At 36.2% G+C, this 25,406-nt stretch overlaps 1 protein-coding gene across 3 annotated transcripts; it reads right to left on the bottom strand.

Annotated features, from left to right (window-relative positions):
- Positions 1 to 23,155, bottom strand: LOC119998293 (DNA mismatch repair protein MSH1, mitochondrial). Of its 3 annotated transcripts, XM_038845589.1 has the most exons (22): positions 22,819 to 23,155; positions 22,088 to 22,220; positions 21,872 to 21,969; positions 18,498 to 18,573; positions 18,225 to 18,344; positions 17,478 to 17,525; positions 17,040 to 17,104; positions 14,913 to 14,998; positions 12,695 to 12,859; positions 11,290 to 11,399; positions 11,076 to 11,181; positions 10,909 to 10,984; positions 9,023 to 9,081; positions 7,830 to 7,897; positions 7,096 to 7,269; positions 6,436 to 6,642; positions 4,689 to 4,945; positions 4,382 to 4,525; positions 3,668 to 3,725; positions 2,816 to 3,115; positions 718 to 1,455; positions 1 to 498 (listed from the first exon to the last, which is right to left on the bottom strand). In XM_038845589.1, the coding sequence occupies exons 1-22, from the start codon at positions 22,935 to 22,937 to the stop codon at positions 271 to 273; spliced, it is 3,435 nt and encodes a 1,144-aa protein (XP_038701517.1). In that variant the 5' UTR covers positions 22,938 to 23,155; the 3' UTR covers positions 1 to 270. The 3 variants fall into 3 exon arrangements, with proteins under 3 accessions (XP_038701517.1, XP_038701526.1, XP_038701534.1); XM_038845598.1 differs by lacking the exons at positions 22,088 to 22,220; positions 22,819 to 23,155 and having other exon boundaries at positions 18,517 to 18,573; positions 21,872 to 21,887; XM_038845606.1 differs by lacking the exons at positions 21,872 to 21,969; positions 22,088 to 22,220; positions 22,819 to 23,155 and having other exon boundaries at positions 17,694 to 18,344; positions 18,498 to 18,526.
- Between the last annotated feature and the right edge of the window lie 2,251 nt (positions 23,156 to 25,406).

The raw sequence follows: 25,406 nt of genomic DNA, 5'->3' as shown, positions 1-25,406 counted from the left end.
AACAAGAAGTATAAGCTAATATAGAAGCATTATCAGCCACTTGATAGATACAACCAAATATTTCCTATCCGCCAGGTCAATGACATTACTGCAAGTGGAGCAACTGACAATCAAAAACAAAATCGCTGCAGCCACTGGTATCTAAATTTCCATCTCTCTACAATTGTTTCGTTATCTTACATACAAGTGAAAGACACCCAGCTCTTTCTCGCTCTGGTGATTAGCTAAGCAGTTTGTACAAAAGCGTAGATGAATGAAACGATCAATTCATCAACGAACAGTCATGGTGTCTAAAGAGATATTGGATGTGCCAAAATGTCGATGCTTACCATCAGCCACATTGGCCAAATGAAAGCCTTTATCAGGGAGCTGGTTGATGAGAAGTGTTTCCATTTGGCAAGCCAAGCTCTTCCCTGGCAATAGAAAGTAAATAAAAGTGGCATTCTGCATCCCTTCCTTGGATCGATGGGCTCGTATTCTTCCCTCAAGATCATCCGTCTGGAAAGAATTCATAATTAGATTCCACCAAGATTTTGGGGGGCAAGAAAAAAAAAAGTTTCGAAAAATGGAGATATGGAATGCGAATAATTTCAGCGAATAACTAAAACAGAACTCGTTCTCGAAATATGGAATGCGTACTTAATTGAACCCTATCTCCTTGCAGAAATCCTGAGTACATTGTTGTAAAAGAATTTAGTAACAAATGCAAATAGATACCTGTCCAACGTATAACTTCTTGTCAGGTCTCAACATTATGTAGACACTTGAAGCACCTATTGTTGATGGAGGTGGCTGCTCCCTCGCAGCAATGATAACACACTGTACCAATGCAAGTTTCGATGTGTTTGTTGGTTTATAGAGCTCAATCAGCTTCTTCTGACATATGGTGACAATGGCATTCTCAACTTCTTTCTGCAACACTTCAGTGGAGTTAGTTGAGTGACTTAGTTTACAGCCAGCTTCCCTGAAAGTCGAACTTGGTAGAGAATGGCAACTCTCAGAACCATAACCATTACAACCAATATCAGAACAGAAGTCTACCACGCTCGTGTCAATTTTTCCTGAAAGCTCTTTTTTTGAGAAAACTGAAAAATATAGTTCTTCAGCTCTTTGAATTACTGTTTCAGGGAGTCCTTCCCTCCTGCCTGTTTCAAAAGCAAGGCTTTCTCTACAAACGCCATCTATCAACTTCCAAGTTGGTTTTGTATGTCCATCTACACATTCTGTTCCCATTGCTTTATGTGTAGTATTCTTCGTTTTTAGAGGCAAAGAGAAAATTCCATGCAAGTGAGTCGATATGATGCCCAGACAACCAATCTTATCAAGAGTTTCGACAATGCTACCAGCAATGCAAGTCCCTTTCGCTGTTTCTGTCCCTCGACATATTTCATCTATAAGCACAAGGCTTTTTGATGAAGCTCCAGTAATAATGGACCGCATCTCAGACATTTCTACCTGAGATGAAAGCGAGGCCCAATGTGATAGGAAAAATTAATTAACAGATGAAAATCATTGCATACGAGTAATGTAAAATTCCAAATTAGAAAACCTAAAATGTTAGCGGACACAAGAACTTTGCTCAGGGGCTTGAGTTGGGACCTATTGAGCAATGAAGACCAGAAAAAAATTGTATTGAGCAATGAAGACCAGAAAAAAATTTACAGCAGCAGAACTAAGCTTATATAGCTTATTAGCATAGCTTGGCTCATGATTTTCTTCATCAAGATGTATCATTCCAAGTTAAACCCAAGTAGTGTAACTAGTTCCTTGTTAGTTTTGTATTATGACATTGATTCTTCTGATCTTTCATAACAAGCTTAAATGATGCACTAATGGCACTACTCTCTGTCCGGGCTCTATTAGCGCTACTCTCTGTCTATGCTCCAATCTCACAACCAAACTGTAGAAAACTTCAAAGACCAGAGTCGCATAACATGCTGATGCCCAATTGACATAAACTCAAAGACACGCATGTAATATGCTTTTTTAAATGTGAGGTTCATATGACTGAATGCCAAGGCATAGCAAAGTATTTTCATATAGGTGTCTCATCCACAGACACTGACTGCACTTATCTATTGCAATGGGTTCCCATTAAATTTATAAACTAGAGCAAAATCATCCTTAATCAGGAGGATCTAAAAGACATCGACGAAACTGAAAAATGATATCACATGATGTCCACGTATAAGGGAGTGAGGTATAGTTGATATGAATTAATATAATAACACACCTACCCAATTCCCATCTCCCTGCTGCCCGAAAAGCGGGGAAAAGAAACTCAACAAGACATCTATATATTTATATACACACATCAAACAGTAAAAGCAGTGACTGTCCTTTACAATAGGACCCAACTACTGCAACTGAATGATTTCCTTCCAAGCTGTTATAAACTGGAGGACCTAAGGTGAAATTTATTCAATTCTTAGATTTTACTGCACTCTTATGTTAATAAATCCTAAAGTACATGCAAGCAGGACAAAAGATACACAGAATGACTATAACAAAACCAGCATAGCCTGTGTTGCAAGTCCACCAGCCAGCTAATGAGTAACCGTCATGATGCTGCCATAGTGCCATCACAATCCAAGCTGCCCCACATCCGTTGGGCATCCAACAAGACTATCGTAGCCACCGCATCACACTCACAACCTACACCACCTTACCCACTTCACTCATAAATAACACAGGCTAGACATCACTACAAACCCCCACCTGATAGTGCCACATAAACCACAACTATCCTGATGGAAAGATAGAGAAATTTAGAAACCCATTTATAAATAACTAGTAGGATAAAAAAATAGAATACCTGAAATGAACTTTTTCCATCTGCAGGACTATCATAGGATTTCATATGAAGCATAATAGAATCAAGATGAGGTATCACAGCTGACTCTGCAGGCACCATAAATCCACATATTCCAAGCAATGCAGCCGCACAAATTGACCGAAGCAAACTAGATTTACCACCCCCATTGGGTCCGGTCAAAAGGAATAATGATTGCATATCTACTGTGTTATGTACAGCGCTGCCTTCCGCTACATCAAACCAATACGGAGATAGACCAACTAATTTCATCCCATTTGCTCCATCCAATGATTTTACATCCTGTAAACAACACACTACATGTGAAAGCCATACACGTATTATGTAACAATGACAAAAGGTTGTAAAGTACGACAAATAATATGGGTTTTCTACTACAAATAATTCATATTAACAGCTCAAATCAGCTAAAAGTATCACTAGATGCATTCCACATTGACAAACATGAATATCTTCCACATCAGCCATTTTCTAAACCAAATTATCATCTTCATCAAAGCTGAATTCAATAAAACTTTGGGGTTGGCTACATGAGGGAACCCATTAAGAGAATTAAATGGCACAACATGGTGTGCTAGAATAAATGCACGATCTCTCATCTTGTCTTAGATCAAAGCTACCCATTCCACAGATCAAGTTGTCTAGTTTCTTATCCTATCATTCCTCTTGGTTTTTAACAGCACAATCTATGGAAAAGCAATTCAAATCACAGTTGCTCAAAGCAACTGTTAATAGTATTTGCACATTCCACAACACAAGAAAGTAAATATAATTGACAAACAAAGAAGAAAATACACAATTGACTAAATCAGATATAGACTTTTGCTACTCTACCTTGGACTTCTCAAACCCAGTCAGTGCAGGAAAAACCCATTTTCTTCTTCTTCCTTCACTGTAATATAGCAAGTCAAAATAAGAGTGGCGCATCAAGACCACAAATAGTGCAACACAAAGTTATCAGAATAGAAAAGCCTACAAGTTAATAAGTGAAAAATGTTTATCAACATAAAAACATTGTTTTGTCAATTATTTTCATTCGCTCAAGATGTGAAATTTACCTCATATCAGTTAGATTTTGATTCGAACTGTGGGAATGATTTAAGATGTTTTGGTATGTACAACTTCAAGATGGTGCTTGGGTGGGAAAAGTGGAGAAAATTAAAGTATGTGATCCTAAAACGAGAAGATTGAGGGCCAAAAGACAAGGACAGAAGGAAAAAAAAAAGGATATAATCTCTATTGGATTTTTTAGACAAATCTCTCCTCTGGAAGTAGAATAAGCATACAGACATTTACACACATGCGAGCACATCTATATGTCTCTTAGATCGATGCATTATTTGCTGCAAAGGATTTTTTCTTTTTTGGTCTTTTAAACAACATACTGTGACGATAATTGAAACAACATCAAGATAGATGACTGAACTTCTCAAAAAATTGTGTAGAATTTTTTTTTCTTTTAAACAGCATACTGTGACCGTAATTAAAACAACATTAAGACAAAGATGGCTGAACCTCTCGAAAAATAGTGTAGAAAAGGTATCCAACCTCACATGAGCAAACAATGCCTTCGCAATAACAAGCAACATGGAAGCAAAAACAAGGATATTAATTTTAGTTTGCAACTCCGCAGAAAGTCCCCGCAACAACTCCCAAACCCTCGCTTTTGCCTTCTCACCTGCCTCATGGTACCTGAAATGAGAAAATAGTTTATTGATTGCCATCTTAAACCCTCCCTTTCTGTTCTCCCTACCCCCGCCAGAAAAAAGAAAGAAAGAATGAAGTAATGCACAAGAGACTTGATTCATAAGGAAGAATGATGAAACTTCAATAAATTCATGCAGGAAAACCACACCTGATCAAAGCATCCTCCACCTTCTTGGTGGTGAACCATTCCTCTCCGACTCTTTTACCTTTCGAATCTATAGCAGGTTTGAGCTGTTTAATTTGTTCTTCCCCTTGGGTGCCAGCCCATACAGAAGGTATGAATCGTCTCCCCTTAAACCAAACAGATTCGTGTTCCCGAGCATATAATATTTCTCCTTTTGGACCACCAAGGGGGGCCGTGGTGGCCTTTATTCTTGAAATGATAGGTAAGAAATCTTCAGTAACCTGTAAGAATGTTAAACAATTAAAAATAAAATAAACAGGTAGGCTGAATATAACGAAGGGCCCCCTCAAAAGTGTTCTTTTTTTTAAAAAAAAAAATCAATATGAAACCAGCTTGTCTGTTTAAATGACAAAGATGAGGTATTAGACTTTGTTAACATAGATGGAGCTTCTTGCCTAAACGTTAGTTACCAATTTTATTGTGAAAGTATGATTGCTATATAATGCTCAAAAATACAAGAGCATTCATAAGAAAAGATGGCCACTAAACAAAAGGACTTTCATTAAGAAAGTGCCGAGATGAAGACATTAGGAAGCTGCCTCAATACCACAAACGTGTGGCCACTGGGATGTGGGTCAAAGATACAAGCTAAAAACAAAAAAGTCATAGCACAGCCGACATATCTCTTGAGCTATTATTGGGAAGTGACATCAATCATGTGTCCAAAAAATATGGTACTGTTCCTCAATTCTCCATCCAACCAACATCCAGCACACTGTAACATTTCCATATTTTCAATGGATGCCAATTACCAGCTTGAACAGAAAGAATTGCTTGTTGAGCAAAACAAAGGTTCTCCAGAAAAATAGTGATTCGGCATTGAAAGTGACTAGAACATGGCAGCAAAGAGATACAATAAACACTACGGCACCATTCAGACAAAGAACAACCAAACAGTTAGCTACAAACCCGTTGCATAAGATACGAAGGATAACGGGAATTGATTGGGTCACCTCAAGAAAATTAAAGAGGAGCCAACCGCCTTATATTAATAAATCAGAACGAAAAATAAGAAATGAATTCATGATCTGCCACCGCTAGTTACTTGGTCAAACACATGGCTGCAAAAAATATTGGGGCACTTAGAAGAGTAGAAGCCCCTTTCTATAACGTTGAAAATCTCTGGTTTCATTAAGTATTATTCTGGTGTAGGAGTCGTTAGTAAAGGTAATAGAAGGACTTAGTTCCTGATTTGCGACAAAGCTGATGAACTGTCTGGCACCTTAGCCATCTACATGGTGGCACTTTAATAAAATTCTTGTTTCCATTTTTTTTTTTAAAGAATAAGCTATTGTAGCTTTGCTAGAGAGCAGTTTAAGGTGCTAATAGTTTACAGCTCATACATAATAGCTACAAATATCTCTTCTTTGGCTTAGTATATTATGCAAATGTGAGGCACTAATATGCTCTTCAGAAAATTTTGGAGGTTCATGAAGTGCATCCTAAAAAGATTGTGCAATTACACTAATATTGACGATCAGCAATTAAAATTGACAGACTTTAATAGAGTTGTCTTGATATATTAAGCTAACCTAGGAAAGTCATAAAGTAAAAATTTTGTAATGTTAAAAAAAATTATGATGTAATGTTATATCTCAGCATAATCTTCCAGAAAGCACTTAAAAATAAACTTATTCTTCTATCATGCAGGAAAAAAAATCACCGTTTAACTATACTAATCATAGATGGAAAATAGGTGGAGGACAATTACAGCTAAAGATAAAGCCTTGGCTGCCCTCTCTGCTTCTGCAAATTCTTCCTCTATATGGATCCTCTTCACACGGCCTTTCCACAAAGATTCCATATCCTCAAAAAATTCCCTGGGAACAATAGGTGAGGAACATATCTTTTGATCATGTTCACCTTCTAGTGAGATCAATTCACAAATTCTACCTGACGCCCATTCACATTCGTCAATCTGTAGGGGACAAAGATAACTAGAATTATAAACGATTGTATCCAGCAAAATGCTTATCAGACACACCTCAGCAGTAAAATCATACCAACGTAATAGTGCTAACGTAAAGAAATATGGTTCAAATATTATGATGAATAACTTTGATAGAAGTCTATGAAGCAAATCACTAACATACCAACATAACCAAAAGTGGCGAAACCTTAATTTATAAATAAATTGTTCATACATTAGACACAGTTCCTATTCTCTTTCCTTCGGTGATAGCATTGGCCGACAATATTAAAATTAAAAGTTTTTCCAGTCATGTTTGCAATATTGTTGAACCTGAGAAAGAGAATAATCAGAAAGAAACACCTTATAGTCCATAGGCATACATTGATTATAATCTATTCATTTCAAAAAGCAGAATACAGATTCAAAACTGAAACAACAAAACAACACACATTTACTTACTAATGTCTCAAAGTCAATCTTTAAGCCAGTTGCCACCCATGTAGGATCCATCAGCAATTTCAGGATCTCATTAAGCTCAGAGTTTCTGTACATGTGCAATATTTCATCAAGCACATCTTTTATCCTACAAAACTCGATATGATTGGCCTCTCTCAGTTCAAGCAGCTTCACGAGCTGTGCAACATAAAGTAAAATCTAGCGTTCAGAAACAAAAGCAGAGTGCAATAAGTACCATGAGAATAAAAAAGACACTTAACATAATAATCAAAAGAATGGCCACCAAAAGACAAGAACTCTTACAAAAATGAAGCAGTAGAACAATGAGAGAATAATTATAAAAGAGCCAAAATCAGCCTAACGTTTAAATTCATTTTGGGCATTACAGTCTCCAATAAAAGGAACATGAACCATTTCGACGGGAATTAATCCAGCCCTTCTACGAAAGTCATCAAAATATCCATTAAGTAATACATTCTTCTCAGAAAATCATCAACAATAATAGCACAATTCAACATCTAAAATAGAAATGTATGGTACAGAAGAGACACAAACATCCAAGGGAAAGACAAATAAACAATGACCTCTTTCCAATAATTTCTAAAAGCAACAGCAAACAAAATCAGTTGCTAAATGCTCAACTAAACCGTTATTGGAGAGGGTAAAAAAAGAAACCTAAAACACGTAGTTAGTAGTTACTGTCAAGTAAACTCATTAAAAAGTAATAGGAATACTACCTTCGCAGATGAAACACAAGTAAAGCCAGGAATGGAGCATGCCACTTGGCTCATCAGTTTGCATGTTGCTGCCAAAAAAACAAAACTTAGAAAAAAAATTCTAGCATATATAAGAATCCGATAAATACAATTTGGCCGAAAATGTAGTATGAACACTGAAAAGAATCCTAAAGGTATTAATGACCATGAGAACCAGCTGACAATGAGGAAAAGTTTATCCAATAGATCAGCATACTAAATTAGGAAACATCCTTCAAGTTAAAATCATCTTGGATTTAGTGAGCCAAGCAGGCAATGTGTTAATCTATACAAACCCCATAGGAAGTAGGAACCCTAGATGCTTATCACATTACTTCCACTTTGGTTGCTTGAGGAGTCAAAAACTCCTGGAAGTATTTAAATGAGGCGCCACCAATAGTCTGATGAAGATTTGTTTGGACTGCTGCTAAAGCAAAGATACCCTTGGGTGATAGTGGTAAAAGAAAAGAAGATCATCACAAATGGAGATTGCATGTGAAAAGGTGCATCATTTGTATGTCCATTCTCCATTGGCATATCCTTTTAGCATAAGAGGAGAGGGATGCCAATATGTTTAATATTGAGCATTTTAGTGTGAAAGAAATGATCAAGCATTTTGTAAATTTCCGTACTATTCAAGCAGTAAGACTGTATAAATCAAAGTTTTGCTTCAACACTTGCTCTACAATTAGATTTTTCATTGAATACTTTTCTTTTGCAAAAATAAAAGAGTGAAAGGGCATAAATAAAGATTGTTCAACATGTAGTTTGTACTTACACAAGCTGCTGAGAGTTTATAGATTTTCCTTGTTAGGTAAATGACCAATTTTGTATATGGGTCTGGGTCGGCATCCCCTTTTTGAGATATTTCAAGTCTTTGACATTCCAAAAGCAAGATATTAGAGAATTAAAAATAGGAGTGCACATCAAAATAATTTTTTTTAAAAAAGTATTTGCAAAGCAAAATAATTAATTTCACAATGGTCCCAAAGACAACATATAGACCATGTAGCTTAACAACAACGAATGACGTGCATGTACTTTTGGCTAGGGCAAAAAAGCCTTCACTTCACTTCACTCACATGGAAGGCCAAAATTAAATGGCAGTAGCACTGGAATGAAAAAATATTAATGAACTCCTACACCAATGAAAAGAAGTGCATGGCAGAACTCACCTTGGATTCTGGTTGCAATCTCATAAGCAGGAGGATTAAGAAGGAGATCCCTGATATACCTTCAGAGTAAAACAAACAAAAAAATTAAATGCATAAAGTCCCTATTAGGTTGCAATCTCTCTCTCATAAACTTAACTCTTTGGACACACATAACCGCGACAAGGTTAGGCCCATTTGCAGCGCCAATAAACATGGGCTACAAGTTATGCACAGTAAGATGGAGAGCATATTTGGATCAATCATGACCCAAGGATTCCAGAAATGGCTCCATGTTATAGTTAAAGCTCCATCTTTAATGAACTCCCATCCGGAATAAGAAATGAATTCATGAAATACAAATTTTCATTTTGAAAGAAGTATATTTTCCCGAGCTAAAAGAGCTTCATTTAAATAAGTATATTTGTTTCGAGCTAAAAATCTAGGATAATATTCCAGGAAAAGGGAAGAAAAATTAATAGGATTCTTGTTTTTTCGAACAGCAAAAAAAGAAAGATTCTGACTGACAAGAAAGAGATCAAAATCTAATTGTTAAGATTAGTTACTTTGTCATTTAACATAATAAGTTAACTTGTTGGGTTGGGCATTTCACATCTTTATACATATTCTAACACTCTCCCTCATTTGTGGACTGGACAATCCGACGGACCAACGTGTCACAACAAACGAGGCCCAACATTAGGGCTACTCCCAAACGGGGCCCAACATTAGGGCTACTCCCATACAAGGCCCTCACTTGGGGCACCAATAAACACACACAAAGACCCACACTTAGGGCAACAACAAATGGGGTTTAAATTGCAGAAGCTGAAGTTTGAAACCAATACCTCGTGCTCCGATACCATGTTAAAATTAGTTGCTTTACCATTCAACCCAATAAGTTAGCTTGTGTGTTGGGGCATTTCACATTATTTATACATATTCTAACACTAATAATACTCCTGCAGCTCTTTCAGCTAATAAAATATTTGAATTTCCAGGCCACAGATCATCTGTCTCCACTGTCAATCTGCTCTTAAGGGATTTTTCTGTAGAAATGATGTTTGACCAAGAAAAGAAAATACAAGAGATCTATTGATTGAAAAGAATAATGGGAAACAAAAGAGAGACAATAGACCAATTTAGAGGAACGGAAAGCATTGTGCAAGTAGTTGACATCCAAGATGCAAGGTTGCAGAAAAGCCCTTCACAGTGTTATTGGAACTTCCAGCGATAGCCAAGTTTTCAAAGGAGTATAAATAAGTTCTTAAGGAAAAGCAGCAATACTATCGAAAACTTGACAAACATACATTGGCGATACGAGGCCTTCATCTTAATATAAGAGCACCACCGTATCAAAATAAAGAGAGAGCTCTAGCCAAAAAGTGGAGAGATACTATCAGAAAGGTCAGTCTTTAGACAAGATCATTTGCTCAATAATTTCCATATTTGAGATGCTGTCTTTCTCTTCATTGTGTTCTCATATTTCTTCTTAATTTTGCAAGTAAAACCAATTTCCTTGATTTTAGTTGAGATCACCAATCGTCCCTAAACTCACATTTTAATTCCTATATCCTCCACGATCAATTATCAAGCCTTAAAACTAACTCCAATAATTTCCCTGGGATTTCATGTTACAAAGTTTGAAACTATGACCACTTTGAATAATTTGTACCCAAGATTCCATGCCCTAAACTTCGAAGATAAAAAGTGTTTACATATGAAAATGAGGGCATACCTAAGGTCACGTAGAAAAGCGAGTGGGAGAAGGAGACAAGGGAGCTACTACAAGTGTCACTTCATCCTAAATTTAGGACGCAAACAGTTCTTTAAAACTCAAATAATTTTTTCCATGGCTTGACCAATGAAATAATGGAATACACTGCATTTCATTAAAATTTAGCACTTACAATACAGGTAGGCCTTTGCAATCTGGTGGAAGTAACACTTTCAATAAACAAGGTATTCCTTCTGTTGGTATCACACCTGTAAGTTACATACACTCAAAACATGTAATATGACTGAGAACTACATAACTAAACAAACATCATAAAGCCTAGATGAAAATCAGACAGACCTATTTGTGTCGCAGTCCCAAGGTGCAACGAACGTGGTCTATTTTCTGAAGACACTGTAACATTTCTAAATGTAACCGCCTCTTCAAGACCATAAAGTTCCTTGACCTAAATACAAGGAATACACTACAAAAGCTTAGCATTTCCAAATAAAATAGAAAATGAAAATGGCTATTAGCCTATTACATTATAATAAATTTATTTAAAAGTGTACACCTTAAACAAGAGCTCAGTGACTGGATCTCCTTCAATCCATTCAAAATGTCTAGCACTGCATTCGCCCCATAGGAGGCCACCCTCCCCAAACTCTCCCCAGCGGCAAGTCCCTGCGAAGAAGGATATACAGCAATAAAACACAAGACAACAAATTTGTCATTTTCTGTGCAATCTAGATTCCATTAATTTAGAATTTTATAAAGATACCTAAGAGAGGGCTTATGTGCATCTTTGGAGAAAAATTCAAAATGACGATCAAATTATGAAGAGGTAATTTTCTCCAAGTCTTGTGTAACCTAAAGATGCTCTTAAGGTTAACAAATAAGTTTTACAGGTATGCTACACAAACTGTCATGCTCTAGTATACAAAATGGAGAGCTACACAAATTGTCATGCTCTAGTATACAAAATGGGGAGCTAGTAAGTGGTAGCTCCCGTGGAAGGAAGAGGAGAGAAATTGCGTAAGGTGGTTTGAACATGTAAAACCATAGGATGCAAAAGCCAACATGGAAAAAAAAATGTGAGAAAATCCAAAAGAAGACTTGGCAAGAAAAATGAGAAGGCTAAAAAAGAATGGTTAAATAATAAGGAATGATATGGGTGTCAAAGGAAAGGATTAGTGGAGTAGCCTTATGTAGTATAGCACAGCAAGAAAAAATCAACATGGTGGACGACTAGCATTACTTTGTTACATATTCATGTAGTTGACTCAATAGTTGTTGGATTAAATCTTCCCAGTATCGGGGGTGAACAATTTTAAGCATACACCTTAAAAATAAGTGCCATTACTTCTTCTTTTTTGCAGGATTCACCTTTTGTTCAAGGCAATTACTGGATTTGATACTCCTATGCATATCGTCATGCCAAATTTTGGAGCAATCAGACAATAGCCTAATTCATCCATAAAACACATGTCCTCTGCAATTAAAACATACCTGTTTCTCTCAAATAATTTTCCTCCTAGAAAAATGTGCAACACATGTAAAAGATGATGTGCTTGATATCACGGAAGCAATTAAATCACTAGGAGTTCATGTTCTCACACAGCACAGAAGGGGAAATAAAATCCTTGCTCTGTAATTACCAATAAACGGGCACAAGGTTCCCATCTACAAGTCTCAATCTTATTAGGCTTATACCTAAACCACAAGGAAGTACATCATCTGCGGTGGTCAAACCACCTCACCTTATGTTTTCACCTCCACATAAATACAGAGAACAAAAGACTCGTCATCTTCTCAGCCAGTGCCTTCACCAAGTAATTGAATTATGGCTCCACAACAAAACCACACCAAGAAGGATGAAATGGAGAGCACATTGGAAGGAAAAATATGACCAGCCCTTGCTAGACAGTATCAATAAAAGAAATGTTAACACAAAATTGCTGGAACAGGAACAAACATACCTGAGGAATTGTTTTTCAACGATTTATGAAGAAATAGATGGTGGTCGCGACAAGTGCGAAGTTTAGTAACCAAGGCCTCTTCAGTCAGACCATCCTCTGAAGAATATGTCTTCAGTGTCTCAAAGACCGAAGTTATGCAATAACCCCTTGCTGAGCGAGATATTCCTAGTAGTTCCACACAAAATTATGATAACAAAGTGTGCAGCAGTAAAATTAGACTAAACACACATAAAGAAAGTATTTATCATAGCATATATTAAATGCTAAGATTAGTTACTTTGCCATTTAACCCAATAAGTTAACTTGTTGGGTTGAGGCTTTTCACATCATTTATGTTCTAACACTCCCCTCTGAAGGACTCTTTTCCAAATTTATACACTTTAGCAACCCTGAAGGATGCTTCAATTATCCAATTATTTCAAGCCTCTGCTGGAGGTTTTTCCTGGAATATCAACTTCACTTGTGAGGCACAAGATTGAGAAGTGGTGACTTTCACAAACTTCTGGAGCCTTGTCTATAGTGCAAAGATCAATCCTGCTTGTGAGGATAAAATTTGTTGGAAGGGAGCAAAAAACAACTATTTTTCTGTGAGTTCTTTCTATAAGGAACTTCTGAAAGATAAATTGCACAATGGGAACTCTCAATTCCCTTGGCAATGGCTTTGGAAATCTAAGGCTCCCCCTAAGTGTGTTTTTTTCTGCTGGGCGGCAGTTTGGGGTAGAATCCTAACAATGGATAACTTGCAAAGGCGAGGCATTTCGTTGATGAACTGATGTTGCCTCTGTAAAGCAGGTTTGGAATCTATCAGCCATCTTCTCTTGCACTGCGCATGGTCTTCTAAAATTTGGGCAAATGTTCTGATGATGCTGGGCATTTCTTGGGTCACTATTCTTCAGTGGACAAAGAATTATTGGCTTGGAAGGGTGCAGGCAGGGACAAAAGGCAAGGAAGTTTTATCCAATTAATTCCAATTTCTGTGATGTGGATGCTATGGCTGGAGAGGAATAACAGAGTGTTCAAAAACAAAGAATCCTCCATAGACACTTTCTTAGTCACCTGGTTTGATTGCCTTAGGTTCTGGGGCACTTCCTTTTCTGGGAACATTTTGTATCATCTGTTTATCTCCCCTTGTAATTTGTTTGGGCTGCACCCCCTTGGTGTTTGAATAAAACTTTTTCCATTCAAAAAAAAAAAAAAAAAACACTCCCCTCACGTGTGGGCTGCACAACTCCAACGACCCAACACGTGCACAACAAACAAGGCTCAACACTAGAGGCCCCACAAAGGTCCAAACTTAGGGCAACAACAAATGGGAGTTTAAATTGCAGAAGGTAATGTTTAAACCCAAGAACTCTCGTTCCGATACCATGTTAAGACTTAAGATTAGATATTTTGCCATTTAAGTATTTAACCCGATAAGTTAATTTGTTGGGTTGAGACTTTTCACATCATTTATATACTAGCACATACTAAATAAAATATACTTCAGTATCTAACATCAATGATCATCAAAGTATCATTGTATCAAACAAGGCAGTAAAACTAAAGAACTAAAGAGTAAAAGCACAAAGCCACAGCCCGCAAAGTGCATCACTACATCCATAAACCATAAAGTTCAGAAAGAAGCTACATTAAGTGGCTTTGAAGGGGCTTAGGGCTGAATCTCTGCAACAATGATTAGGTCTTCACTCTTCACCCTTCCGTCTTCAAGACAATTGTCTCTCATTTTTTCCTTTTAGTTACTAAGACGTATGCTGATTTTTTTCTTTTTTTTGGTATTAAAGTAGGCCCAACTCACAAAAATATGGCCCAAGGGGGGAAAAAAACCTAGGCACACCTTAAGGTCACCTATTGCCTGGTATAAAGCACTGCCTGGTGCTGCCTAGGTGAAGGCCAATGCCCCAAGTGTACCGGAAGCGCCATGGCCTTGCCTTCGCTCACCTGAACAACTAGTTGAGCCCGGCAAGCGCTTTTGACAACTATGGTGTAAAGGGAGGGACATGGGAAGATAGACTCAGACAGTGTCAACCGTGAAGTATTTTTAAAAGGCATAAATAGAGACCATTGGTAGCATCAAATGGACAGCATAACCTGAGAACTTAAGTTCGCAAATATAGCAAGCGAACATTCTTTATCATTTAGCGAAAGTTCTCAATCATTTTCAGAAATGTAACAACAAAAGCAACTAATCAGTTAGTATAATATAGTTCATTCATACCAACAACAGGCATTGGCTCTGGAAAGTCAAGATCATGGTCAACTGCAACAAGTCCATATACATAAGGACTACCTGGATGAGCATGCCTGAATAATAAAAAGTAAGTCAGAGCAAGATATGAATACCAAAGCGCATTAAAGAAACAAAATAATGAAATAAAAAATCTCAAAAATCCATGCAATTATGGGAGCAGATCTATATGCCCGAAAATTGTAAAACTAATTATTATAAAATTATGTTAAGAATCTCTATCAGAAGCAACTGCCAGCGGCTTATTTTTGTAACTTCCATAATATCTAAAATAAATCCACTGATGAGCTGTTTGAGTTTAATTAAGATCAAAAGGATCCGTGATACTTTTCAATACCGTTTTTCTCATCAATATATTTTTCAATATCATTTCTGTACTTTGTGGTTTATGATTAGAGTCTATGACCCTAGGGATGAGGAGGGTTTGGGATAGGGTTTTCCCTCGCACTCTAATGAAGGCATTGACCTCTCAAACACTATATTACTAGCAATGTTGTGAGAACCGGACTGTGCCGGCCGATCAGACCGGAAACCTGATGACCCGACCGGTTTTATATGAACCGGAGAGGTTATTTTATAGGGTTAAATGACTACAAAACATTAAATTCTTTTGTAATTTCATTATATATATTTCATCTTTTTACATATAATATGATAATATCAATATATGTGTATCAATTATCACTTATCAAAATATATCAATATAATCAATATGTCAATATAATATATTATGATTACATTGTTAAATGTCAATATTACATACAGATTTTTTTTGGATGATCATATTTCATTATTTTGGTTTTTATTTTTATTTTTTAGCATTAAATTTAATTATAATATATTTTTTATTTTTTAATTGAACCTACGGTTCAACTGATGACCCACTGGTTGAACCAGTGACCCAGTCCCTTGTCGATGTCCAGGTCGGTTTTGACAACATTGATTACTAGGAATGGGGTGGACAAAAAATAGGAAATATTTTAAATTTAAATAAGCATGTTTTCTAGATGAACAAAGGGAAGGAAGAGAACTACAAGGAAGGGTAACAGAAATTTTTCTCTCAAACCTACATAAGATTTTTCCCAGAAGATAGGTGAGATTTCAAAAAAAATTTAAAAAGAAAAAGAAACTTTCCAGAACAAGTGCCACCTCAGCACACGAAACAACCTCTGCATTAGAGTTTGAAAATTTCCTCTTAACTTTCCATATCACCCTCGCACAAAGGATTCATCTCCCCTTAACGACCCTACTTTATTTCCACTCATTTTCAAAAATCAAGCAGAATGTGGCAGTCGCATGTATGTATCCAATTATATCTGCACATGATGGCATGTATAGAAATGCTATCTAATAATATATGGGACTACTCAGACTTCATGAAATGCCTAGATACCACTTTAAGCTACATATAAAGTTAACACTAAAATGTATAAAGAAAGGAAGGAAAAAAGATTATGCAAAACTAGGACCTATCATCAGACACAAACAAGTCTGGCCCCTAAATAACGACACAACAGTGAGTCGACTCTCAAAGATACCTGCCATGCATGTAAAGAATCACCAAACACTCAAATAATATATTTCAGAACCAAAAAAAATTGTATTTATCTCAATTATCTAAAGATCACATCTTTGTAACTTCGCTAAAAAAGTTTCCTTTCACAGAACATCATGTTCATGAAAATATTTCAAATTAAATTGATCTAGAAAACTGTATTCTTCTTAGCAATCATAATTTCTCAGGAAGCTGGACATGTTCATTTTGTGGAAAAAGTCTCACCGCGGTAGAGATTCCTTTTTAACAGGAAATGAAATTTCATTCAATTTACTTGAATACATTTCCAGAGCCAAAAGATATATATAGTGTGTACCAGTAATATTTTAGAATATGTGACTCCAGTAAATAAGCTAACGTATTTTCTTCCAGGACAAACCAGATGAATCTAACAAATAGAATAGAAGAAATTTCACGAGGTACATATTGAATTATTGATATTACCTAAGCATGTATATAATTGTAGAGCAAGAGCTAATCAAAAACAATGCAAAATTTCAAGTCATCACAGGCTTCATACCAAGTTACTAACATGTGCTTACCCAGATATAAAGCGGTCTTTACGAGAACGAGCTTGTGTTGGACCCTGGACTTCCTCCACTATGCACTACAATAGCCAGAACACAAATAGTGAAAACTCAATGTTTAAATAGGCGGGTAATCATTAAGACCAAATAAAAGAATAAGAAGAATGACGCCATTTCCTTCAAGGAGAAAAAAAATATATAAATTCCATCCAGGAGTCATTGTATTAGAAATAACCAACTAAAAGATCTTACATGATAATGCACAGAGAGCAAGTAAAAGGTGAAAAGCATGAAGCTAATAGAGCAAGATTAATTGATACTTCCAACTTCAGTCCTGTACGTAGGATTAAAAATCAATCCCCTTACCCACCGTTTACCCATATCATAAGAAAAAGCATTTCCACCATATAGATAATAATTCCACAATTATGACATCATAATTGTTACACGTACCACTGAGAACCCATTACGAGTCAAATCATCCAGAGTTTGTCGAAGATTCTGCAAAAGAGTGTTGGTCAAAATTGAGAGCATATAAAATAAACCACCTATCTCTTTAGATGCATTATAAATGCTATTGCAGAGGAAAAGGAAAATCTGTGACAGCAACAGCATACATATTTAGACAATTACCTCTCAAACTGAGAATTATATAGAGCAGAAATGTACCTTGAGACATCGAATAGAGTATGCAAAAGATCTGATCTTTCATTTCATAAATCATACTAAAGTATGAACAGCAGTAATTTTCCTGCAGATCTTGTTTGCAAAATCAACTAAGATGAAGCATTTGGAAATCAGAAAAGGAATCTGACATGATTGTTGATGAAAACTGAGATGACCAAGTTAGGCCAAGAAATAAAAAAGGAAGGAAAATCACCAAAACAATTTTTATATACTTCAACTCAATTGTTGTAAATTTTCTGAAGCATTAAATAGAGGGTCAGGGACAATAATTTTGAACGATGAATGAGGCTCTCATCCACAAATGTCAATCTTGGAAATCCCTACATCCACTAAATAATCCAATAGGCTTTCTGTAGACAACAGCCAATTCAAACTTTAGTTTTTGTTTTCCTTTTGTCTAATGTACAAACAAAGAAAGATATGACTAACTCAGATTATTTAGTAATGACACCCTAATGCATGAAACATAGCCAAAAAACCCTACCAAACCTATGAGAAAAATAAATTGAATACCACAACAGGGCATCCAGCTCTCGGAACGCTATCTGAGCGCAACCCACCGAAAGGATTTAAACCGGCATATTCAACAAGAATGCAAGCATCCATTCCAATGGCTTCATAAAACTCCCCAACCTGAATACATTAAAACCTCTGCCTGTGACCAAGTGATTCCAGATAAACTAATGAATGGCAAAATAAGAATTTTCAGAAAGGAAAGAAAAAGAATAAATGACTTGGACGAACATATGAATTAAGTACAGCCAAGAAAAATAATAAGTAACATACTCGGCAAAGCAATACTTCCCGTGGAAACTTTGACTTGAATTGTAACATTTCCCAATTAAGATTTCCTTCCTTTAGTCTGCAGTACAAAGGATGGCAACTTTACTTAAATGAATCGCTATTGCTATTACCCCACAGAAAGTGCAAGTGCAAAATTTTGCAATGTAGTCCAAACCATTGATCGTGCATCACTCAAACATTAGGAAATAACAACATATAATCAAGTAACTCTTCCACAGCTAATCCCACCAGAAACAAACCAAGAAAAATTGAAGCAAACAGACTACAGGCTCAGGCAGAGTCAAAATGAGAAATTCGTACTGCGTTCCCCACTTAAGATGCATTGCATTGAAACCCGGGTGAATCGATAAAATGATCGAGGGCTGACACGGATGTACCTCAATAGCGACACGCCATATCAAACCCAGGTGTAGTGATAAATGAGCAAGGGCATGTTAGGGAATCCTCCAGCAAGCGACGCGCTGCATCGGCTCCCAGATTGGTGAAACATAGGCAAGGCCTCTCGCTATAGATGGGTGGGGTAAAGAACCTAATTCATTATTATAGGATTAAGATAGGCACTTGAAACATAGAATCACTTACAAATTGACTAACTTGGATCATATAATCGCTTACCAATTGATTAACTGCACTAGTTGACACCATGATTAGATATAGAGTAAACATAATGTGCCTACAGGAGATTAAATGGGTGGGTGGAAAATCTCAAGAGTTTGAAAACACGGGTTATAAATTATGGTATGGTGGAATGGATAGGAATAAAAATGGTGTAGATATAGTAATAGATAACAACTAAAAAAAATGTTGTAGAGAAGAAAAGAAAACGCGATAGGATCTTAATAGCTAAATTGATGCTAGGGAATGAGTTAATTAATATCATTAGTGCTTACACCACGCAAATAATATTAGATGAAAATACCAAGAAATAATTTTGGGAGGACCTCAATGAGATTGTTCAAGGCATTCCATGTAGGGATAAAATATTTTTTAGGATGAGACCTAACTGGACATGTAGGGAGAAATAGTGGAAACTTTGATAGTATACATGGAGGGTATGGGTTCTGCATGACTTGTATCCAGTAAATATACGGTTTAAGAAGAGATAATCACATTTAATTATCTTTAGAAATAGGAATAACTCTAGTCAGAAAGATTTCATTCTTATGCGAAAGATAAAAAGAAGACTTTGTAAGGACTATAAAGTGATTCTGGGAGAGAGTTTAAACACACAACATAGAATGGTAGTGATGGACATATGCTTTAAGAAATGGCCAAAAAGAAGTAGATTCACATGAGAGTATAAAATTAGGTGGTGGATATAAAAGTGGACAAGTATAAAGATTTTCGGGAGAGATTACTCAAGAATGCAAATTGGGGGTTTAGTTGGGGAAACGAACTCCATGTGAGGAGAGATGGCGGATTGAGGTACCTTGTTGCATGTTTGCGGGCGATATAGTTCTAGAAGATGAGACAATATTGAGAGTTAACTCAAAACTCGAGATGTGGAGACAAGTCTTTAGAGTGTAAAGGATTTAAATTAAGTAGGACTAAGACAAAATACATGAAATGTAAGTTTAGTAAGAGAAGACAAGGGAACGAACAAACAAATGAATAGATGGGAGACAAGTAACAAAAAAAATGAGGTTTTAAATATCTTGGTTCGATTTTTCAAGATGACGGAGACATTAGTGAATATGTAGTTAATAGGATTAAAAATGAGTAGATGAAGTGGAGCCTGGAGGAGTGCATCTGGAGTTTCATGCGACCGTAGAATTAATTTAAGGTTGAAAAATTCTATAGGTCGGTTATACAACCCACGATGATGTATAATTCTGAGTGTTGGGCTATCAAGAAATAACATATCCAAAAAATACGTTTAGCAGAAATAAGAATGTTTCATTGGATGTGCGGCCACACGAGAGAGGATAGGATAAGAAATGAGATTATTAGATATAAGGTAGGAGTAGCACCAATTGAACGTAAGATGCAACAAACCGTTTAAAATGGTAGGGGCATGTACAATGTAGAGATAATGGTGCGGCAATGAGGAGAATTGAGAAAAATTGTATAGGAGAGAGTAGGAAGCGAAGATGAAGAATTGAAAATACATGGCTTGAAGTAGTACGAAAGGATATGGATTCAATAGGAGTTTATAAAGGTATGATCCTAAATAGATTGAATAGTTGAAACAAATACACATAGTGGATTTTCGTTGATTTTCTCATAGACTCATGTAACTGCCATCAAACTTTCGGGATAAAGGCTCAGATGATGACGGACTACTTAAATAGAAGCCAATTTATGGCTAACTGGTAAAGATTCGCTGCAAGTGGGAATCCAAAGGAAAATAACTCAAATCCAGAGTGCAACACAATAAAGTTTTTGTTTTGTTTTCTTTTTTATGATTACGCAATAGGGATGGGGATTTGAATCTCTACCCTTTGGCGAGGTGGAGAGGAGCTTGGCTTGACCACTTGAACATAATAAACATTTATATAATAGTTAACTTAATTAATCTACTAACATTTCAAGCAGTTCAGGTTTAAAAAATTATATAATAGTCAACTAAAATGTTGTAGTCTTCATAACTATCCCCATATCATCATCATCTAAGCTATCATCTCATCCATCACGAAAAACTCCAATTGCACGGTTTCTTTTCCTGTTTTGTTAATGCACACCTTAAATGAGGACAAGTCTTGGCCCATTGGCAAAGTTTCTATATAGCATAGGCATCACAAGTTCAAACCACGAAAACCACCTCTGTGTCATATCTGAGTGAAGCTGCTTACAACTTCCCTCACTAGATCGGTAGATCCTAAAACAGTAGCAAGAGCCTCATGCAATGAGTGCAACAGAGGGTGCATACCTGTAACTCAATTGTTTTCACACGGTGACCCTAAGACGAGTGGCCTCAGGCCAAGTCAACCTGAAGGTGCTGGATTCTTTAAGTGATTTAACTCAGCCCAAAATGGCTGCCGGATTCATCTGGTAATTTAATCAAGCCAAAATGCAGTGGAACCTTTAAGCAATTTGTTTAGGCCCAAATATGTAATTCAAAAGGCCAAGGCAAATTATTCTGTTATTTTTCCATTTCCCAAAACTGAACCTCAGCAAATTATTCTGTTATTAACTCTCTTTCATTTTTTTTTATTTTAAAAATCAAAGTTGGCCATGTAAAATCCACACATGCAGTATAGTTAATCCAATTTACTCCCACCTTTTTCAGCACTAAGAGAGTACAAATTTTTGCAGCTAAAATAAGACACATAGATATGACACAAATTAACATCCAAGAATCAGCATGAACCATCTATTTATAGGTAAAATAAAACCACAAAATTACAAGAACTTACTTTCCATTTTTCAAGTTGACATCCAAGCCCAGCAAATTGGAATATGATATCTTTTTAACCAGCTGGACAGTAGAAGGCTTCCGGCATATCTGCAGCCTCTGCAATATAATGCCAAATAGAAGATAAGATCTCAGGAAAGCTAATATTTCAACAGCCCATATATGGCAGGAAGTGAGGATTATCTAGCAACACATGGAACAATTAAAAGTAGCAGACCTCCTTCCACCATTCTATGTTTGAAAGATCCTTGTCATTTAAAACACTTTTCCATGCTTTTTGTTTCTTGGCACTTCTAGTGGTCTCTTTCAAAACCTTATGGTCCCTGAAACAACGGATCCTCTCCAACTGTCTGCAGCAATCATTAATGAATAAAAATCTTAAAAACTTTGTTGCTGATCACACAATTGAAGCAAGAACCAAATGCAATATGCAGTCAATAGTGTTTACATCATTTTCCTGCATTATTTAAAAAGATATTCTAATAAGCACCGATTTTGCCTAAAATACTCTCAGTTTGAAGAGAAAATACCATTGAGAAGAGAAACGCAGCCTCAACTAGCTTCCACCCAAGAAATCCCAAAGAGACACACTAACATACTCCTAAAATCAGGAATCCACCTAAACCTCTCAATATACCAACGATGACTTAAATCAGCAAAATAGTCTCTAACAAGTTCTACAAACGCCTTTCTATAGGCACACAAAACAATCCTACTATAGATAAGGAAAATAATTAAAGAGTAACTTCGACAATTACCCTAATAACTTTATCTATTAAAAAAAGTGAAAACAACATGCGAAATTCAGACAGTAAATGCAAATATATACATACGCACGAACAGTCACTCACATGTATATAGCACACAGAAGCAATTCGCAAGTCATTGAAAAATGTATCACTGATGCAGAATTCAACGACGGAGAAAGAAAGAAGGTTAGAAGATTACAATTGAAGCGGCGAGGGGGTAAAGGAACAGTATCTGCTCGCAGGGCGGCGAAGCAGGAAGGCAAGGGAGCGCCATTTGGGGAATGAAACGACGACGTTCCGGGTGGCCAACCAGTACATGGCATCAACACTCTTCGGATGAGCGGATTACCCAAGCAAATGGAGTAAAGCTTGATTATAGGGTTTCTAGGGATTCGAGATTGTTCTGTTCTTTTGTCTCTGGTCTGTAGGGTTGCTCTTCCCGCCAGAAAGGAACAGCGAAGAAGTTTTCCACTAAACACTGTAACAGTGCCTTTTGTTTTTTTAGGGGCAGAGACGATGTCTGATCATCAAGGTTTGTGTTACACGTGTCCTGTCCGAAGCTCAGATCTTGTCCTTCGACATTTCTATTTCAATTTTATTTTATTTTTTTGATGAAATCCTCCTGCGAAAGCCAACTACAAAATAAAATAATGTTTCTCTTTTTCTTTTAAACTAATATATTTCTCTAGTATTTTTTAAATAAAACATTTGAATTTTTCATTTGTAGTATTTTAATTTTTTTTTAATGAGGGTATGGCCGTATGGGGATGGGTGATTTGGGCTTCCCAAAACAACAACAAATGAAATTTTCTCCTCGAATGAAAATTCAATTACACCAAAAAAACTACTTCCTCCCTTTTATGCCCTTCCGTATAAATAGTTCGGTTGTGGGCTTGAACTTGGTAGTCTAGGGTCATTTTCTGGGCTCTAGTTTTAGGCCCACACATAGCTTCCTTATTGCCCTCTATTTGAATTGCATAAGAGCAAACCATATGCAACCACAATGGTATAAATTTGTTGGGACCAACAAAATGTATTGGGAGATGTGTTTTGTTGATTTGACTGGATACTTTGTTGATGTGGCCGGGCTAACAAAATATATTGATACATTAATATAAATTTGTTTGCTTGTTTTTTGGCGTAACAGAGGTGGAACCTAATATTGATTTTTGATGTAGTTGTTAGTGTGATTTGAATGGGACTCATGTGTTGGAATAAAGCTAGCAAGCTAGAAGGTTATACATCTTATATGTATATATATGAAAAATATTAATTAGAAAATATTAGTCTTAACAAGTTATATTATTGTGATTGTGAATATATTCTATTAGAGAATGTACTGAGCATACTTGTGTACACTGACCATTTATAGTTATATACACATCCACATATATTTATAGTTATATACACATCCACATATATAGTGAAATGAAGTAATATTGGATGTGTTTGTATATAAAAAGCATAAAAGAAGTTGGATTATTCGGTATTTTGTTGGATTATTGTCTCAAAATATAATTTAATATTTATGTCTTATAGTTGCTATGTATTTTTTTTTTTTTAAAGGCCCACAGGCCACACACACGCTAAGCCATGCCCGAGGGGCATGAAGGCCACCACAGAGAATGAAAAACTACCCAAATCCCAAGCCCCCTAGTGAGAATAGAACCCTAGACCTCAAGGTCCTGGACAGACAACCTGACCAACCAGACTATCTCCCATTCTCTAGTTGCTATGTATTGACACATTGATAAATATATGTATACACACATTATATCATAACAATAAAATAATAATATTGTACCTCAAATTTATGTTTCCACCAAACAAACAATAGAAAACATTAGTAATTTTTTTTTGTCCAAACACTAGAAACCAGTTTTTTTTTCCATGATAATTATTTTCTTCAGATATATTTTCCATGAGATGTTAGTTTTCCTCCAAACAAACCGAGCATTAAGTGGAAAAAAAGGATAGATGGTGTTTGCCATAATTGAGTTTTTTGGTTTTATCTTATACAATAATTTATTTATTTATCATTAAGATGAATGGGTTGTGCGGCCCAAACGGCCCATCTAACAAATTGATCACACAAGCATAAGCATTTGCAGCTTGCTGCATGTTCCGCCATCAAAGAAAATCGAGGACACCAACCCGAATGCGAAAGAGGTGACTAGACTATGTTCGGCCCGGATGATCAAATTTGTCCGACTCGAATTAACCAAAGTATGGACATAAATTATATGTCTGAAATTTGAGTCAAAACAGAAAATTTGTATCCGATTTAAACACAAAGATCTTGTATGATTTACTTGTCCGATCCCTAATCCAAAATAGGTTATTATTGGATTTACTTGCCTGAATTTAAATCAATATGGGATTTGATCAATTATATAAGTCCGAAATTCAATTTTAAGTATATAAATATGTCATAAAGTTACCCAACTCAAAACCCATTTGTTGCCATCCTATATGTGAATTGTGAAACCACCAATATATTATGGACCAAATGTCATAGACATCCCCTGTTATTGAGGTCATTTCTACATGCACCCTCTTGTTTTGAATTCGTAGGAATTGGACCCCTATGCTTTCTGTTTGAGTCATGAGTGGTCCATCCGTTCAGTTGACCGTCATTAATTCACAGTTCACAAAACTGTGTCGTTTTGATTATTTTTTAGCAAAGGTAGAGTCACAATGACGCCGTTTTAAGTTAATAAAATTGATAAAAAAAAGAGCCCAAATAAAACATTATTTACAAAATAGAGGGAAAGAGGGGCAAAAATA

This window comes from Tripterygium wilfordii, chromosome 1 (genome assembly GCF_013401445.1).
Source record: "Tripterygium wilfordii isolate XIE 37 chromosome 1, ASM1340144v1, whole genome shotgun sequence".
In the NCBI taxonomy this organism is placed as follows: Eukaryota; Viridiplantae; Streptophyta; class Magnoliopsida; order Celastrales; family Celastraceae; genus Tripterygium; species Tripterygium wilfordii.
The sequence above is the reverse complement of the archived record's forward strand: the minus strand, read 5'-3'. Positions and strand labels throughout refer to the sequence as shown.